General features: G+C 40.3%; 1 protein-coding gene across 1 annotated transcript in view; it reads left to right on the top strand.

Moving 5' to 3' along the window:
* The window catches only part of dlgap5 (discs, large (Drosophila) homolog-associated protein 5), a 48,471-nt gene that overhangs the window by 13,279 nt on the left and 15,626 nt on the right, over positions 1-19,566 (top strand). The window contains exons 8-13 of the mRNA XM_028815130.2: positions 1,763-2,052; positions 4,184-4,606; positions 11,545-11,633; positions 13,751-13,911; positions 15,244-15,345; positions 19,005-19,197. Of these exons, the coding sequence (XP_028670963.1) occupies positions 1,763-2,052; positions 4,184-4,606; positions 11,545-11,633; positions 13,751-13,911; positions 15,244-15,345; positions 19,005-19,197 (1,258 nt within the window). The remainder of the gene's footprint in view (positions 1-1,762; positions 2,053-4,183; positions 4,607-11,544; positions 11,634-13,750; positions 13,912-15,243; positions 15,346-19,004; positions 19,198-19,566) is intronic.

Raw genomic sequence — 19,566 nt, 5'->3', positions numbered from 1 at the left:
ATTTAAAAATAATATTTCTTTTGAAGATTTCTGGATTTTGTTGGTTTGTCTTTTTAAAAAATGGTTTAAACAGGCTGTGAGTGTGCTATCAATATATCAGGCATTTTTAGTACTTTACTGTGTTTGTATTAGTGTTATAAAAAAAGGCAGCACTTGTATATAATTTATATATACACACACACAGTACTGTGCAAAAGTTTTAGGCAGGTGTGAAAAAATGCTGTAAACAAAGAATGCTTACAAATAATGATTGTTTATTGTTATCAATTTACAAAATGCAAAGTGAGCGAACAAAAGAAAAATCTAAATCAAATCAATATTTGGTGTTCCTACCTTTTGCCTTCAAACCAGCATCAATTCTTATAGGTCCACTTGCACAAAGTCGGGGATTTTGTAGGATTCTAGTCAGGTGTCTGATCAACCAATTCTCCCAAACAGGTGCTAATGATCATCAGTGTCACACGTAGGTTGAAACACAGTCATTAACTGAAACAGAAGCAGCTGTGTAGGAGGCTTAAAACTGGGTGAGGAACAGCTAAACTCTGCTACCAAGGTGAGGTTGTGGAAGACAGTTTCATGTCATGGCAGGATTGAGCACAGCAACAAGACACAAGGTAGTTCTGCATCAACAAGGTCTCTCCCAGACAAAGATTTCAAAGCAGACTGGGGTTTCAAGATGTGTGCTTGTAGCTCTTTTGAAGAAGCACAAAGAAACTGGCAACGTTGAGGATCATAGATGCAGTGGACGGCCAAGGAAACTTAGTGCAGCAGATGAAAGACACATCAAGCTTATTACCCTTCAAAATCGGAAGATGTCCAGCAGTGCCATCAGCTCAGAACTGGCAGAAACCAGTGGGACCCAGGTACACCCAGAGAAGTCTGGACAGAAGTGGTCTTCACGGAAGAGTTGCAGCCAAAAAGCCATTCCTCCGACGTGGAAACAAGACCAAGCGACTCAAGTATGCACGAAAACATAGGAACTGAGGTGCAGAAAAATGGCAGCAGGTGCTCTGGACTGATGAGTCAAAATTTGAAATATTTGGCTGTAGCAGAAGGCAGTTTGTTCGTCGAAGGGCTGGAGAGCGGTAAAATAATGAGTCTGCAGGCAACAGTGAAGCATGGTGGAGGTTCCTTGAACGTTTGGGGCTTCATTTCTGCAATGGAGTTGGAGATTTGGTCAGGATTAATGGTTTTCTCAATGCTGAGAAATACAGGCAGATACTTAGTCATCATGCAATACCATCAGGGAGGCGTATGATTGGCCCCAAATTTATTCTGCAGCAGGACAACGACCCCAAACATACAACCAAAGTCATTAAGAACTATCTTCAGCGTAAAGAAGAACAAGAAGTCCTGGAAGTGATGGTATGGCCCCTACAGAGCCCTGATCTCAACATCATCGAGTGTGTCTGGGATTACATGAAGAGACAGAAGGATGTGAGGAAGCCTACATCCACAGAAGATCTGTGGTTAGTTCTCCAGGATGTTTGGAACAACCTACCGGCCGAGTTCCTTCAAAAACTCTGCAAGTGTACCTAGAAGAATTGATGCTGTTTTGAAGGCAAAGGGTGGTCACACCAAATATTGATTTGATTTTAGATTTCTCTTTTGTTCATTAACTGCATTTTGTTGATTGATGAAAATAAATGATTAACACTTCCATTTTTGAAAGCGTTCTTTGTTTACAGCATTTTTTCACACCTGCCTAAAACTTTTGCACAGTACTGTGTGTACATAATATATATCCTTTTTTTTTTAATAGAAGTCAACGTTTCCTTCAACCATCCCAACGGCTGACACTATTGATGAGCTTGCCAAGCAGCCGATACCTGAAGAAGCAGAGCTACCAGATGCTTTGCCACACTCTCCGATAAAGCAGGCCAGCGTGGAGGAGGTAGAAGTGGATGAGGCAGCCTCATTTGCACCTCCCAATTTTGTATTCCAGCCGCCTGAGTGTTTGCGGGTATTATCCATATCCCCCATGAGTCCACGTAGTGCGGATGCATTCCTGATGCCTACATTACAATGGAATTCATTTGATGAGAGCAGAAGGTAACGCATGCAGTTTTGTTTGTTTTTCACTTTGGACATCATGACTGTCTTTGACACTAAGAGTGTGTGAATAGCAAAAGTGATGGTGCCCTTCAGTCTTAAGACCTCTTCATATATTGCACCTGTTAGGCTCTGCACCTATGAGTAAAGAAAATGAAATTAATCCCGATGACCACACTTGCTGCAGACATGTACAGTAAATGTTAGTGTTGATGCAGGCTTATACGTATTGACTGTGCTCGTAGTGTAAATGACACGTGAACAAATACACAAATTGTGCCGCGGCTATAAACTTGAACATGAGAAATAAGCAGCCATTCTTTTTGCCTCTGTGTTTATACAGGGTGGTGCAGGGAAACAGGAAATTTTGGAACTAGGTATCGGTGACCCTGGGGTGTCGGCAGTTGTTTGGGACCAATGCGACCTCGTTTAGAACCCCTGCCCATTAGTTATGATGGAGCAGTGGAGTGGTACACAACAAGCGTTTGCTGTGAAAGCCTTTTATAGGAATGGTGATTGTGTGACTGCTGCGCAAAGGGAATTTCAACGCCATTACCAGTTAGGACGTCACGATTGCGTCCCGTCATCATTTTGAAAAATACCGTGATATAGAATTTTTTGATCGTACCGCTCAGCACTATTTAACAAAAAATCTAAAACAAAATTAAAATCTTGTTTTAATTACAACCCAAAATTCAAATAAAATGTTTGATATGATTAACAAAAAGATCGAAGGTTAACAAGTGTAAAGATTTGTATGTAGGCTCTTAAATTAGCAAGCCTAGCATTTACTAAGCAACGATGGGGAATTCTAATTTATCAATACACTGCTGTATTTTTAAGAGATTCTGTTTTCCACTTTGAATGAAACTTTGAATTGCTTGAAGCGTCCCTTTGCATTTTAAGACAAAGTGAAGAGTTCTGAACTTACCCACACAGCTTCTCTTTTAATTACAGTGGAATAGATAGATCTTTATTGTCATTGTCACTTTTACAAAGGAATAACGAAATTGAAGGTGCAATCGACTCAGTGTGAGGAATTAGAGTTAAAAAGACAAGAAGAGAGAAAAATAATAACAAACCGAATAGTAATAAATATACAAATTGCACTTGTTGACTTAAGATCTATATTGCACATTGGTAGAATAATATGGAGCAGTTTTATTCTGAGTTCAGGGCCATGATTGCTTTCGGATAAAAGCTGTTTTTAAGGCGGTTTGTCCTAGTTTTCATAGCTCTGTATCTCTTGCCCGATGGCAAAAGCTGGAAGAGGCAATGACCGGGATGTGATGAGTCCTGTGAAATGTCTATTGCTTTTTTGCGGCTTCGGGATGTGTAGATTTGTTCCAGAGTGGGGAGGGTACAACCAATTGTTCTCTCCGCTATCCTGACGACCCTGTGGAGCGCTTTCTTTTCTGAGGAAGTGCAGCTGCCGTACCACACACACAGTCCGTACGTGAGCACACTCTCGATGGAACAATGATAAAAAGCAAGGAGCAGATTTTTTGGGAGGTGTCTCTTGTTTCAAGTCTGTAACTGGCCCCTTTTCATCCACTCCTGAGTTTAGCTGGACTACACATTTGTGTGTCCTTCCTCAGATTAATGGTTTTCAGCTTATTATTCCACTTTCTTCAACGTGAAAGCCAAAATTTTGGTCTTCTCTGTTCTAAACACTGCTGGACTGCCTTTGTTTTACCAACCACCGTTGGCTGTGCAAGTACATGCTTACTTCCTAAAGTACTGCAATCGTGGGCCTTGAGGAACACTTTACACATTCATTATTTTAATGGTTACAAAACTGAAGTTAAAAAATCACTTTTTAATGAGATCAGCCATTTTGCCGATCTCTCTCTGATAGAATAATTTTGGGATGAAAATCGGCGGATTCTCTAGCAGTGGGCACTCGATTGGAGCAGCATACCTTTCTTATCCTTGGCCATTGCAGCAGAAATTCATCTTTCCTGTCTGCTCTGGCTATAGTAGCACCATTTTGTGATGTAACATTTAAAAATCTGATTAGTCAATCTTTTATTTAATACCAGTTATTTTTTTGGTCATAGCAGTGATTAGTAAAAAGGTGTGTAATGTTCTTCATCGCTTTTGACTAACCCTGTATCTCTCTGTCTCTAAGGAGCAGCTCTCAGGACAATTCTATTTTGGCTGACGCCAAGCCATCCCCTACTGGGCCAGAACATAATGAGGTCTTCTTCTTTCCTAATTCATTACCTTTTAAGAAAGAGGAGCCAGTCCGTGTATCTATTGAAGACGAGGAAGAGGATGTTAATGCAGCACCTTGTGAGGTTCCCATCTGTCCCTCTGAGGAAACTTCTGTTGCTTCTCTCGTTTTGGGCGATCCAGTGCCTGCCATAGAACATCACCCAGAGAATACTGCACAACATCCTCCTCCATCTTTAAAAGATTTGGAAAATCCTGCCAGTTGTGCCTATCTTGTGTCTATGCCTGACCATGCAGGTTCAGAGACAACTGATCAAGTAGAAATGCGTAATTTGGAGGAACAAAATGAAGAGACCCTGCATGATGTTCCCTATTTCAGGTATGCAACCAGTAATATGTGTTGGTTTCCATACAAAATTGTAATTGTTGGTGTGTTTTGGGAATCTCTTCGTTCATGAAGACCCAAAGAAGTGCATGGTAAGGCCTGTTTACACAATAGTTAATGAGTAATAGATGTATTTTTGCATTGCTTAACACATTGTGGCAGCCATTTTTATAATCACAATTAACTGTGTAACCCTACTGTATCCATCAGGAGCATATTACGAGCAAATCTTGAACCAGATTTCAAGAATTAAGGTGCAGAGTTTCAGCTCAAGGGTGTGATAGTCCAGTTAGGGAATATAAAGAATGTATACTTTAAGGGTGGTTTATAGAATTATAATACACGTACTGAAAAACGGCGTCCTCCTCTGGGCCTTCCCATCCCCTAACCTTCTGCTTCTTCACGTCACTTGTCTACTTTATTTTCTTTCCTGATTTCTCTTCCTCCATGCTGCTGTCTGTGTAAATATCATTTCACACCCTTCTAGTTATGAACTTTTGTAAAACAACGGGATGAGCAAAAGAAAAAGGATTGAAAAGACTAGCTATGACATTACCTTTGGCAATGGAAACCTTGCAGCGCTGTGATATCTTGCGATTCCCCTTTTTTTCATTTGCTTTTTAATGAAATATTACCGTATCTCGCTTTGACAGTTTTGTTAAAAATAAACGAGTTGGAGATGACTAGTATTATCAGTCATTTCCGCCACTCTCTTTTTGTAAAGTAAGTTGTTTCTAGACTTCTCTAGCGCCTTCAACACCATCCAACCTCTGCTCCTTAGGGACAAGCTGACAGAGATGGGAGTAGATTCATACCTAGTGGCATGGATTGTGGACTATCTTACAGACAGACCTCAGTATGTGCATCTCGGGAACTGCAGGTCTGACATTGTGGTCAGCAACACAGGAGCGCCGCAGGGGACTGTACTTTCTCCGGTCCTGTTCAGCCTATATACATCGGACTTCCAATACAACTCAGAGTCCTGCCATGTGCAAAAGTTCGCTGACGACACTACTATCGTGGGCTGCATCAGGAGTGGGCAGGAGGAGGTGCATAGGAACCTCATCAAGGACTTTGTTAAATGGTGCGTCTCAAACTACCTACACCTGAACACCAGCAAAACCAAGGAGCTGGTGGTGGATTTTAGGAGGCCCAGACCCCTCATGGACCCCGTGATCATCAGAGGTGACTGTGTACAGACGGTGCAGACCTATAAATACCTGGGAGTGCAGCTGGATGATAAATTGGACTGGACTGCCAATACTGATGCTCTGTGTAAGAGAGGACAGATCCGACTATACTTCCTTAGAAGACTGGCGTCCTTCAACATCTGCAATAAGATGCTGCAGATGTTCTATCAGACGGTTGTGGCAAGCGCCCTCTTTTACGCGGTGGTGTGCTGGGGAGGCAGCATTAAGAACAAGGACACCTCACGCCTGGACAAACTGGTGAGGAAGGCAGGCTGTATTGTAGGCATGGAGCTGGACAGTTTGACATCCATGGCAGAGCGACGGGCGCTGAGCAGACTCCTGTCAATCATGAAGAATCCACTGAACAGGATCATCTCCAGACAGAAGAGCAGCTTCAGCGACAGACTGCTGTCACCATCCTGCTCCACTGACAGACTGAGGAGATCGTTCCTCCCCCACACTATGCGACTCTTCAATTCCACCCGGGGGGGGGTAAACGTTAACATTATTCAAAATTATTGTCTGTTTTTACCTACATTTTTATTACTCTTTAATTTAATAATGTTTTTTGTATCGGTATACTGCTGCTGGAGTATGTGAATTTCCCCTTGGGATTAATTAATAAAGTATCTATCTATCTTGACGAATGTGGATAGAATCGGTACGCCTACTCATAATATGTCTCAGAGACACGGCGCTTGCTTTCTTGTAAAGGCAGCACAAAGCAATTTCACTCAAGTTTTAACGTGGTAACAGTATTGAATTTTGCATAATTCTAGTACTGTAGGACCCCCGTATCTGCGGGATTCACATCCACAGATTCAACCACCTGCAGAATATTTGAAGGAGAAAAAAAAAAAAATCCAGAAAGATCCAAAAACTTGTGTTTGGTGCAGGGCAAGTTCTACACTGAATCCACACCAATGAAGTGATGGGTAGGCATACCCAGCTGTAGCCTGATCGAGCGCTCCATCGTAGATAAGGGATGCTCTTAACGATAAAGGTGTATGAGGGTGTGAGATATAAAAAACACAAAACAGTGCACACGTTGCTTCGGAGTAGTTTGAGTATTACTGTGTGGTCATGTAGGTACAATACATAGATGGTTACTCTCACAATATATATGGTTACTCTCTCAGGTGTGCGTTAGCATATCATAATCTCTTGGACCAACAGCGTGAGTTTTCCGCACTTATATGACCGACATTATAAAATACCAGAAACTACACGGTAAAGTCAAGTCCCGACTTATCCGTGGGAGAACTTTTCCACGAGTATATATGGTATTTAGTGCGGTTTGTTTTTTTTTTAATTTGGTAGTGCTGCATTTTTTTTTTTTTTTCTCTTACCGGTATACCGATCAACACTAATGTGGAGGACTGATATCTTCCACAAATGAGTTCTTCTACCTGCCTTTAGCTTGGCCTTTTACTCCAAGGAGTATCAGAGACCACATCTTAGACGAGGTTTCAGAATCTCTGCAGTGTGTCCTGCCAACCTGCTGTCGTTTACAGTGAATACACATTTGTATGTAATATCAAGTAATGTGTCACTTGCCTAATTGATACATTTTTTTGGTAAAGGTAGGATTCATGCATTTGTATTGCCGGTCCTTAGAAGTCGAAAATTTCTTTTATAGAGGCTGTCCAAGGAGTCCTAATTTGAATAATCCCTTTAGATCTAAAGCCTTGCTTTCACTTGTCGTTGGCTTGTTACTTTCCTTTCATTCTGTTCACCTCTTAGCCACAGGGAAAGCACTTCATTCTGTGCTTATTATGCAGACTTTGTCAGCTGGCCCTTTGTATGTTGATTGAATGCTTGTTCGTGTCCTTAATGAAAGCTTGGCTAACTTGGCATTCGGTACATTTGAATCATGCATCTTTTCTGACGTAAAAGAGAGGTCTTTTAAATCTTTTGTAAGTTTGTGCGTATGTACATTTGTACGCGACTGGTCATTGGACTTCATTATTGTTTTCCTTGACATTTTGTTTTAAAACTTGTCTTTAAAAGTCATAATGCAGCCAAACCATTTCATAGGCTCAGTTTAGGAGGAGGACGGGGTAAATGAAGATTTAAAAAGAAGATAAATCCAGTCTATCCAAATAAGAATGTTCGAGTGCGACTAATGAGATGACACCATTCAGACCACAGGTGTCGAACTCCAGGCCTGGAGGGCCGCAGTGGCTGCTGGTTTTCATTCTAACCCTTTTCCTAATCAGTGACCAGTTTTCACTGCTAATTAACTTGTTTTCCCTTCATTTTAATAGCCCTGTTTTTAAGGATTCAGCCCTCTGAATTGATTCACTTCTTCATTAAATGGCAGCCAAACAGAAATGAGATGTGAAACGAGCCAACAGATGACCAGCTAAACTGGGGCTTCAAACTCTTGCCAATTTCACTCCAACCAGTTCCTTAATGAGAAGCCAATTTTTGCTGTTAATTAAACTAGTTACTTAATTCCACAGTTTGTTGCTGCTCTCATTCTGACACAGCAGACATTTCCAAAACTGTTGATTTTCTTTTTTTTCTAAGAACACCGTCAAGATGTTTTGGTGACCTCAGAGATCAACCTTACTGAGACCCTCGCCTTTCTTTATGTTCAGATAATGTGGTTAGCTGGTGATGTGGCAGCTTGTTTTGTGTCTCATTATTGTTTGGCTCCTCATTAAAGAAAAAGAAAAAAACTAAGGGGTCTGAGTCAAGTTAATTAAAACAAAGGCAAAAGAAGTTAATTAGCAGCAAAAACTGATCACTAATGAAGAAGATGGCTAGAATGAAAACCTGCAGCCACTGCGGCCCTCCAGGACTGGAGTACAACACCCCTGGTTCAGACCATCAAACTTGCTTGGATAGTTCAAATCTGAGTTGTCCTAATGTGAAAATTGAAGAAAACACATTGAGTGGACAACTTCCGGCTCCATTTATATGCCCTTAAAGTTTGTTGCATATTCTCATAGCTCCACTATATGCAGAAATGCTTCCTGGACTGATTTCTGATTGCACTTCTCCTCAATTTCTGCCAGTGTCAAAGTAATAATAATAATAATGATGATGATGATTCTTTACATTATATATAACGCTTTTCTCGCTACTCAAAATGCTTTACTTATTAAACTGGGAACCATTTCAAGCACTTCAGCTATGTGCATCCTCCGCCTGGAGGATGCAATGGCAGCCATCTTGCAACAGTGTGTTCACCACACATGAGCTATTAGGTGGTGAAGGGGTTAGAGAGAGAGTTAGCCAATTAGAGACCGGGGATGATTAGGGGGCCAGAATGACTAGACCAGACCACACAGGGTGATTTAGCCCGACCATCAGGATATACCGTACTCTTTACGAAGGATGCCCGGGAATCTTTAACGACCAATAAGAGTCAGAACCTCAATTTTTACGTTTCATTCAAAGGACAACTCCATTTTCTTTACAGCACTGGGGCATTGAGATTCACACACACACCACATGGTTTGTTCCCCAGATGACCTGTCCAACACCTTTTTTAGCAGCAGCCCAAGCTTTTCCTAGATGGTCTTCCATCCAAGTACTGGTCGGGCCTGAACATGCTTGACTTCAGGTGTAAATTCTCTTTGTGTTGAAATGGTTTAACCTTCTGAATGTGTCTGGGGTTTTTGAAGGCCTGGATTAGGTCCCCATGTAGCTGTCATTGTTGAAGACTAAAGTGGTTAATCACCTCCTCTTGTCAGAGCAGGACGTGTGCCTGATAAGCTATTCACATACTGACTGTTAAAAGATTAAATAAATAAAATATCAAACAGAATGGATATAATTGTAACGCTAGAAAGTATTTAACAAGATGATATACATGGTGTTAATGTTGCTTGGGTGATTTAGCAGGACCATAATGCAATAGTTTAATGTCAGCATTACGTTATTTTGAATTACCACATTCTCCATATCTTTTCTCGGGGATGGCTTAGCTATTAGCTAAAAAATAATTTTCTTGATTGACTGAATGGTGTCCTACCGTTTATCAAATTTCTCACAAAGTAATTAAAGTAAATCCCTGTTTGGATGGGATTAGTTTTACACCAGGAGGTGCGATGGTGGGTGTGTAATTTATTATTGGGGAACCACTGTCAATTTTAGTCCTGTCCAGAATTGCTCATTTAATTTTATGAACTGCATGTTCACATTTCGGTAAAGATTAAGAATCCTTTTACAGTACCTTCTAAAAGTAATGCAAGGTTAAACTTGACCTGTGCGAATCGACATGGCAGCTGAATTCCATTATTTCCTATTAAAATGGCTTTTACCCCAGGATTTTGGAGCCTTTCACAGGAAAAAAAAAAATCGGGAGTGGTCTCGACTTTCTCGTATACTCAGATATGGGGATATTTTTATGTTATGTACATTTAAAGAAATATCAACTACAAATTAATAATATATTGAACAATTATTATAGAAGAAAGTTGAATAAAAATGTACTCTGCAGCTACATGAATAAAAGGTAAAGTACCAGTTAGCGGAAATAGCTCAAATGTTGATAGAAATCTGTTTTGTACCAAATACTTGTATGCAAAATTTGGTTGAACGAAGTGAAAGTGTACTCGGGTTATCGTGTTTACATACAGCGACACACAGACATAATTCCAAAGATGGTATTTTTGGACTTGTGGAGGTCTAATGTCAAGATTCATCAAAATATCGATATCGAATTTTTGGACGATTACAATACTTTCCCTATACGACAAAAAAAAATGAAGACTGTCAAGGAGCTTGTCCACACTTTGTGTAACCCACCGATGTTTATACTGCTTTGGTCAAGAAGGATGAGTTTTTTGGCACAAGTGATGGAATTCCAATTACAGTGGTCCTAGGGTAATGATCACTGTCCGAATAGGACTTTAGAATGTTTAATAACATTCTGGCCTGCTTATTAGCATACTTTACAAGTCTGCTAGCTTCAGCAAGCTGCAACCTCACACTCTGGAATATATTAGCTATTCTACAAATATTAACACTTGGGCTTGTATAAAGTTCAGCTGCAGTCCTTCTTGATTTGCTCCTTTTGGTCTCGTCTCTTAAGTGTTCAAGTTCTTCAATGAATATCAAGAGGTGTGTTTCTAGTAAAACGAACTGTTTAAACTGCAACATGTTAAGTGGAATAAAATGAAAGAATCCGCAAACATATGGTTTGTCTGTCCAGTGTGGAATGTTGGGAAAAGTGGAGGGGAGATGTAACTTTTGACAGGAGATTCTGTTGGCAGATGTGTGGGGTGTTTGGTCTCCCCTGCTAATGCAGGATGAACTTCCCGTTGCTTTCTCATTGCCAAACATGTAAGCGCAGCATTTTGAAGTGCTCCCTTGGTATCAGATAGTAAATGCAAGTTTTTAAGTCGGAAATACCACACAAATGCTCTACAAACTCGGAAGCACTGTACGAGTCAGAAAATTCAATGAAAACAAAGCCACACAAATTCCGTAAATTGTGACGGAGTTCTGACCTTTCACCTCAGTCAGTTTGTATAAAACCAAAACATTGCCTAGTCAGCCAGAATTTTTTTTTGGTCAAATTGCATTTGGAGTGAAGTGATACACATTTAGTATATTTAGTTTTCTCTTTATTTTAACAACCAGAATTTTTCACAAGCTCACTGCTGTAGGGAGGTGAAATGTCACAAGTCGGAGTTCCGAAAACTCTGATAACGCATTAACACTGTAGTAGCCCTGGGGTGTACTTTATAGAGTTATTGATCGAAATGATCTTGTTTTCTTTTACAGGAGAGTTATTCAGCAGGAAACAGACAGACTAACTCATCTTTGCGTTTGTTGGGAGTGCAAGACAGAAGTAGATGGGATTCCAGAAGAAAGTAAGAACAATCCATCCTAAATGTAGTTATCATTTGGAATATTGTATCCATATCATGTTTAACCAATTCAAAAGGTCGTATCCCAGGGACACCCGGGTGAAGGTTGGAAACAAACTTCAGATTGGGCCTCCATGTGCACACTCGCACCTCAGCCCACACTTGACCACATATTATTGATTCATTTTATTATTTTTATATACTAGCTGAAATACCTGCCGTTGCCCAGAAGAAAAATAACAAAACAATGAAGACTTACTAATGTGCTTGTAATATTTACTGAAGTGCCTTGTTATATACAATGTTTTTAGTTTTTCCACGTTTAGCTAATATATAAAGGTTCTTAAGACTTCCTACCCTTGAACATGCCACATAAAGCTGTCCATGTGAGAAACGGGCTGTGTCCAAATTGATTCCAGCAGTTTTCAATGATTGTCTTTGAGATTTATTTATCGATATGGCAAGATCCAAACAAACCGGAAATATTTCGTCTATGATTTTGATTTTGATTTTAATTAAATTAGTTTTGTATTGATTATGAATTTATTAAAAAAAATAAATTTTTTTGTAAAAAAGTAATAGGTAGTTTTAACACCATCATGTTAGCTAAAATGCTGCGAAACAAATGACAATTCGTTCATTGATGAATAAACAAAAATCACAAACCGCCACTGAATCCAGAAAATAAATATAGGATGTTTATGGTAGATAAAAAATAAAATTGCTTACTTATATATATAATAGCATATATTCATCAAAACATAATCGCAGAATATGTTCACAATAGTGTAAAATCAATGGGAAAAGCGAAATCCTTTTTTAAGGGTTTTTGACAGATTAATTTTTGTTTTGTGGTGTAGTAATAAGTTTTTACATGCAGAATTTTTAACAACGAAAAAACGTCAATAAAATATTAGGTTGATTTAATTCTATTGACACTACAACATTGTTATGATAAGTATAATGTAAGTTGAAAGTATAGTTAACAAACAAATAATACTATGGATTTTTCATGATTAAACTGTCAGTTGCTTTTACGGAGCACACTAGAAACGTTCTGAGCATCAACTGGATGATAACATTCATACAAGGCCGCAAGATAGTTACAGCCTGCTAATAATATATATATATTCATGGCATTGGTAGTCTGAATCACAATCTGATTGTGTGGGTGGTGGTTCGATCCTCAAGAGGAGGTGCAGTGAGTGTGTACGCCTGATGAGCCCAGAATTAGGGCGAAACACATGTCGCGTACTCTTTGACAGTAAAACTGTGTAATATATAAAATTCAACATAGCACAGCTGTTTCTTGTGTAATGATGGCATAGGATTCCAGTAAGTGTGTCGTTAGTCGATTTCGTCATTAAGCACATTGAAGTATATTAAGGGTGCATCTGCATTGTTGCATTCTGCGCACGGCCCCCAGTGAAGATAATGGCTTGCCAGTATCGCACAGGGGGAGTGCCTCTGTGTCTGGTTTAATTTTTGGCATGCTGATTTTTGGATACAAAGTGCTGCATTCAGTGCATGGTAAGAACCTAGCCACCGTGATAATGCATCAAGTATTAAACTGACCTGACATAACCTAATCTATCATTCACATAATCTATACATCACATAAATGAATAATAATTATTGAAATACAGTAATAACAAAACATTAATGAAAATTTTAATACTATAAAATAACTGCTTTTCGATGCACTTTGATTCAATTTATTGTATATGACTGGAAACTCCATCTTTAAAGCGCAGTGTCATGTTAACCGAGTCGTCACTGTATAGATCTCACTAAAGGCTCGATAATAGATGTATTGTGATAAAGATTTGCTTTACCTATATAGGAGTTTTGACTGATTTGATATTCTTATTATATCACCATAATAATCGTATGCTTAATGTTTATCTTCTTTGCATGTTTATGAACTGAACTCCATTTTTTTAGATCTCTGGTACTGTATTTAAGTCACGGTGTACTGTGTACCATATTTTGAATATCTATGATATTTAATCCAATCATCTAACAAGCTCCTGCACATTGATCTCGTTTGTGCCAGGCTACTTCTTGATTTAGTGCACCTTATCCAGTTTTTTGTAATTTTTTTCACTTCCTATACTCAGTTGGTGACCAGATCAGGACTACAGTTGGGCAGGCTCGTCTCTTAATGGCAGAAAGGTTTAAACAGTTTGCTGGACTGGTGGACAACTGTGAGTTCAAAAGAGGAGAGAAGGAGACAACTTGCACGGATCTTGAGGGATTCTGGGATATGGTTTACTATCAGGTACAGTTTGAAAATCATCTGTTGTGGCATATTGTCTTCCCAGTTGTAGTTTAGTTTGTAGATGAGAACATTGATGTGTGATTATAATTTTAACATTTGGCAGGCGATAACAATACTATAAAAAGTTAGAAATACTTGTAAATTAATAAAGTCTGCCAAGTCATGGCATGGACGGTATTGGAATGCCTCCTCGATTCTTACTCGTTTTTTGTTGTGGTCTTAACACTTTGAACCCTGCCCTCCCCAGCATTTTAACACTATAACCCTAGCCTCCCCAGCAATTTTCAACAATTTTGGAAACAAAAAATTTCATTTATCAACATAACATTTGCAGATATTATAGTACAGACTTTATCACTGACAGACTCACAATTTTTATCATTTTCTACCATCCATTGTACAGACCTAACACCAAAACCGCACCTTTAAGTGATATCCTTCAGAACAGTTTTCAGCAACACCTCCCATAATTTTCACTGCTTTTGGATCCATTGACCAATGGCTCCCCTTTCCCGCATTGCTCCCGCTTCTGGCATCAAGTTCCCAAACTCCTTTGGGTGTGGTGCTACCTGTTCTGGGGGCTGTGGCAGGTGGGGAGTTTGATTGGGCTGGCACACCTGTTGCACCCTAAGGCAGATGTCCCAAGGTTTGCTTTGGAAGGCCGGAAACCTTCCGTGGAGTAGAAGGGCAGAAGCTCTTCTTGCCTGCTTTTACTTTTTTGAGCGTGTTACGCATCTATTGGGTAGAGATGCTCCCATGTAACATTTAGATTTGAAATCCGCTCCTTTTCCTTATGGAAAGCTATAAGCAAAAACGAAACTGACCCGCAGCTACAAATACAACAGCATCATTTGCATAAGTACTGTAACTAGTCGGCAGCATGTTATACACATAGTCTAATGTGGAGAAGGCCAGTAGTCCGGCCTGCTGGGTTATGATGACAGAGGTGTAACCGCCTTTTGGGATTATGCCTCTACAGCAGCCGGCCGCAAGATTTTAAGAGTAGAGTACCGTAACAGATGTGAGTTGGCCGTTATTCAGACTTGTAGGGTTATTACAGTAGATAGGTGGGCTGTTATTTTGACCTTCCAGGTACAGTATGTACCACTACACTGCCTGCCCAAAAAACGGCCTGCTGGGTTCAGAGTGCTAAGGAGGCTGATAGTTTGGATTTCATTTGTCAAGGTAATGGCACCCTGCAAAAATAAATGACCATATATGAAGGTTGTGGTGTGTTTCTGTATTCAGTGTGGACATGCATTGTTCCTCATTCAATCTTTACTTTGATGTACAGTAAGTTCTTCAGGCAGTGATTTGTATCTTTCATCCTAGGTTGAGGATGTCAATAAAAAGTTTTCTCAGTTGAGCAAACTTAAGGAGAACGGATGGCAGGAGGTCACACAGACGGCACCTCGCGTTCGGAAAACAATAAAGGTATGACATTTGTAATCCAATTATAGCGATGCTGGAGCTGTTTAAAGAGCTGTAAAGGAGGATCAAATAAATTCAACCTTTTTGGTTCAATAAGACTGAGGTTAATAGGTGACCTGATCAAAGTGTTTAAAATTATGAAAGGAGTTAGTACTGTGGATCCCAGGTGTTTCTTTAAAATTCTTTAGTGAGATCACGTGGACATGGTTGGTAACGTAAAAGAAGTCTTTGCACAGATGTTAGAAAGCTTCTCCACGCAACGAACCGTACACCAGTGGGATGTAAACTACCATGTAGCGTGATGGAGAGTACGAATTTAGGGATCTGAAGATCTTGACTTCATGTTATTTTTGGTGTGCTGCATAAATAGCATGGACGACCTTGTTGACAGGTTGAGGCATTCCTGTAAATCATCTGTCACATATGAAGTATGTTTTGTGAATAAATTGTTTCCGCCATTCAAATGTTAACAGAAATTTGACTCACCGTGTGTGTATATATATATATATATATATATATATATATATATATATATATATGATAGATATACTAGACAAAGAGCCCGTTTCGACAACGTAAGATGAAATGGGCACGAGTGGAATAGTAATAAGTATAAGCACCACAAACCTGATATAGGTGTATTGAATGAATGCATAATTGAATCAGAATGCGTAATTAGGCCTCGGGCTGTAGTCGAAATCGTTTTTCAGGCCTCTAGAGCTTTAATCGAAGTCGCCTTTCTCTTTGAATTTTCGTGGCCGTAAATCCGCCGCCTGCCGCGATGTTGGTCTCATAAGGTTTTTCGGGCAGCTGCGCAGAAGGCGACTATGCATTCAGCTTCGGACGGACGTGAGTGAGGAGGCTGGCGAATTGTGTTTAGATAGATAGATAGTGGAATCTCGGTTTGTGAGTAACTTGGTTTACATGTGTTTTGCAAGACGAGCTAAAATTTTTAATAAATTTTGACTTGATAAACGAGCGAGGTCTTGCAATACAAGTAGTATATGTGTGCTTTGTCTGCTGAGCATCATGTGATCACAACTGAGCTGATGGTTCTTCTTTCTCTCTCGCTGCGGGATTGTGGGCATTCTTTCCTATTCTTCGGAGTCGGTGTGCCTCACTCATATAGTCAACATCCGTACGAGCGTATACTGTTTACTACAGCATTGTGACTGTGTGTGTGTGTGTGTTGTGATGTGTGAGTCCCCGTCTTGCATACACGAAACGAAGCTGAGTCTCAGTACTTTAGCAACACCTGCTTTATTCAGCTTGAAGCATCAACAGTGCGGTTATTTATTGTAGCGGGATCTGCCGCTCTCCTATACACAGACACAGCAGTCAGGCAGGGATGTAGCCAAGTAGTACTGTGCCCTGCGCATTTATATTATTCCTTCTTCCTTGTATCACTCATCAATGGCAGGCGCTTATAGCATGTCCGCGATCTTTTCGGATTCGCTTTTACGGCTACAGCGCTGGGAGAGTGCGATTACTTTGGGACGCTCTTCTGCATGTCGTCCCTTTGGGTGGAATCCCACAAGAGTTTAGAAACTCACTCACACCAGCCATGATTCTTTTCAAAGGTAAAGTGCAGTTTAACTTGTTTTATGTATTTTTACTTTATATTTTGTATTAATCATTTTTATATGAATAGTTTTGGGTTGTGCAACGAATCATCTGAGTTTCCATTATTTCTTATGAGCAAATTCACTTTGATATATGAGTGCTTTGGACTGCGAGCACATTTCCGGAACAAACTATGCTCGCAAACCAAGGTTCCACTGTGTATGTATGTATATGTGTGTGTGTGTGTATATAATATAATGACTTGTGGCCCAAAAATAATGGGAGTTTTTTTTTCTGGAGGGACGTTAGTTCCGTCGTTTGCCACTAGGTGCTGTCACAATAACGACTCACAGGCATCGTAAAGGTTTGGGGCTGCCTCCCGTATATTGTTTCCTGGCTGCAAAACTTATTTAAATTTGAACAGAGATGTTCCTAGAGCGGAGTCCACAAACAGAACTGGTTTGTATTGAGGCAAGATTGCAGTTTTAAAGGGCAGTACGGGAAGTGCGGCATCAATGATGACATCAGCGGCACAGGAACTGTGTGGAATTTCCCGTTAATGGTCTGCAAGAGACTGAGAGAGACCGCACACTCCACCGCCCCCTGTTCTGGCGTAGAATTTCTATCATTTAAGACCTTCAGCTGTTTCCCAATCGCACGTGTGTGACAATGCGTGTAGTAGACTGCCCTCTGCATCATTTGGCCAAGTGGCGTCCTGAAGTGCCCAAGCGTTTGTGTGCTGCAGTGCAGAGAAAATAACCTGAATTGTGGCAATCCGGCGAGTGGCTTCTACATCACGACAACACAGCAATGAGTGTGCAGCAGTTTCTCATGAAAAACGGGACAATAACCGTTTCTCACCCTCCTACTCCCCGGACCTTGCACCCTACAATTTTTTCTTTTTTCCAAAAACAAACTGGGACCTTAAAGGGAAGTGTTTTCAGGATGTAGAGGAGCTCAAGAAGCAAACGACGGAGGCACTGAAGGCCATCACTTTGCAAGAGTTTCAGAACAGTTTTGAACAATGGGGAAAAAAGCAGTGGGACAAGTGTATTAAATCTCAAGGAGAGTATTTTGAGGGTGATTACATTTTGGAACTGTTCTGAGAAATATACGATTAAAAAAAAAATATATATATATATATATATATATCGTATTTTTGGGTCCCCCCTCGTATATGTATATATTCGCAAAATAAGCAGTTCTGTCATCTTGTTTTTCACTGGCTGTACTTGGAGGTCCAGCTCTTGAGACTGCATGGTTTCTCCAGTGGTGGTATAGTTATGGTCAACTTTCTTCCATCAAAGGCTGGAGGCTCCTGCAGCCTTTTTGGACGTCTGCTGCTGCTGCTTCACAGGGGCATACGAGGCACAGAGCAAGGTGCAATTTCAGTTTATTGTGCTTAGTCCTGAAATTCAACATGACCAACTGGTCACATCTCTAAACCTGGGTGTTCGTTATGTACACCCATCTTACCCAATGTGTTCACCTCTTCATGCCTTTTAATATCACAGTGTGACAGGATCCAGCATTGGACTGTCCTAAAGTACTCGATATCCTAGTCAACGCAGTTGGGTGGTAGAGACCGTGTGCAGCACAGATAGGTCACCGTCATGGAGGACAGGCTGGCTGTCTGGGTTTGCTGTGCTGTAGTGGCTGTGTCTTCTACCTTGGTGCTGTAGTTTGAGCAGTTGGGTCCTGTTGGCATTGCTTTTGCCTCTCATTCTACACTTTTGCTTCTGGATGAATACAGCAGGTCCCCCGACTTGGCACTGACTGTCCCTTTTTGTATAAACCTGTATGCATGCTTCTTGACACTTCTGTTCTTCAAGCATGGCCATTGTTGGGGCTTTTTGTGGATATAACACTATTGTATACAAAAAGGATTTTGTGGGGAAAAAATACAGAACTGGAGAGTGGAGCAAGTAGTGTTTTTTAGAAATATTATAAATGAACCTTCTGGGTGAAAGATACTGATCATGGAACAGACGTATCACAAACAATGTAAACTAATTTATAGCTAAGCTTAAATGGACTTGGGTTTCATATTAAGTTGTTTGTTTATTAAAAAGTATTGCCGTCTCCTCCATCCTCTACAGAAAGCAGTAGCATCCAAACCCTTGAAGACGGAGGGTGCCAGCACAGCGGCAGCCAAGAGCCGACTGGCAGCAGTGAAAGCTGCCATGAAGGCACGGAAGCAAGCGGCATCGAGTGTTAGTGAGTCTCCTGTGCCCGTGGTTGTGTTTGATGCCGGATTCTTCAAGGTCGAAAGTCCTGCAAAAATTGGCTTTGGTGAGGGTTTTTTTTTTTATTATTATTCTTTTGTGGTGCTTCTTGATTTTTAATTATGTGAAAAATAGGGGGGTGGGGGGTGGAGTTGTGGGTTTTAGTGCTTTCTCATTTAGAAGAATGTTGCACTGTTTGGTGTGGTGGTCCTCAACTTCATTCTTGAAGGCTCCTCTGTGTCTTCAGGTTTTCATTTCCCACCAAACGTTTGCTTTTATTTGCTTTTAGATCAAGCTGGCTATTATTTCACTGATTCTTTGTCTACTACAGTTTGACTTCAGTTGCTAGGATTGTCCGTGTACTCATTTCTTCTGTTGATAACCCTTCAAGATGAAATTCTTCAATAAGATTTGGACATAATAAGTCTTCTTTTAT

The sequence above is a fragment of the Erpetoichthys calabaricus genome, chromosome 12 (assembly GCF_900747795.2).
Source record: "Erpetoichthys calabaricus chromosome 12, fErpCal1.3, whole genome shotgun sequence".
Classification (NCBI taxonomy): Eukaryota; Metazoa; Chordata; class Cladistia; order Polypteriformes; family Polypteridae; genus Erpetoichthys; species Erpetoichthys calabaricus.
The sequence above is the reverse complement of the archived record's forward strand: the minus strand, read 5'-3'. Positions and strand labels throughout refer to the sequence as shown.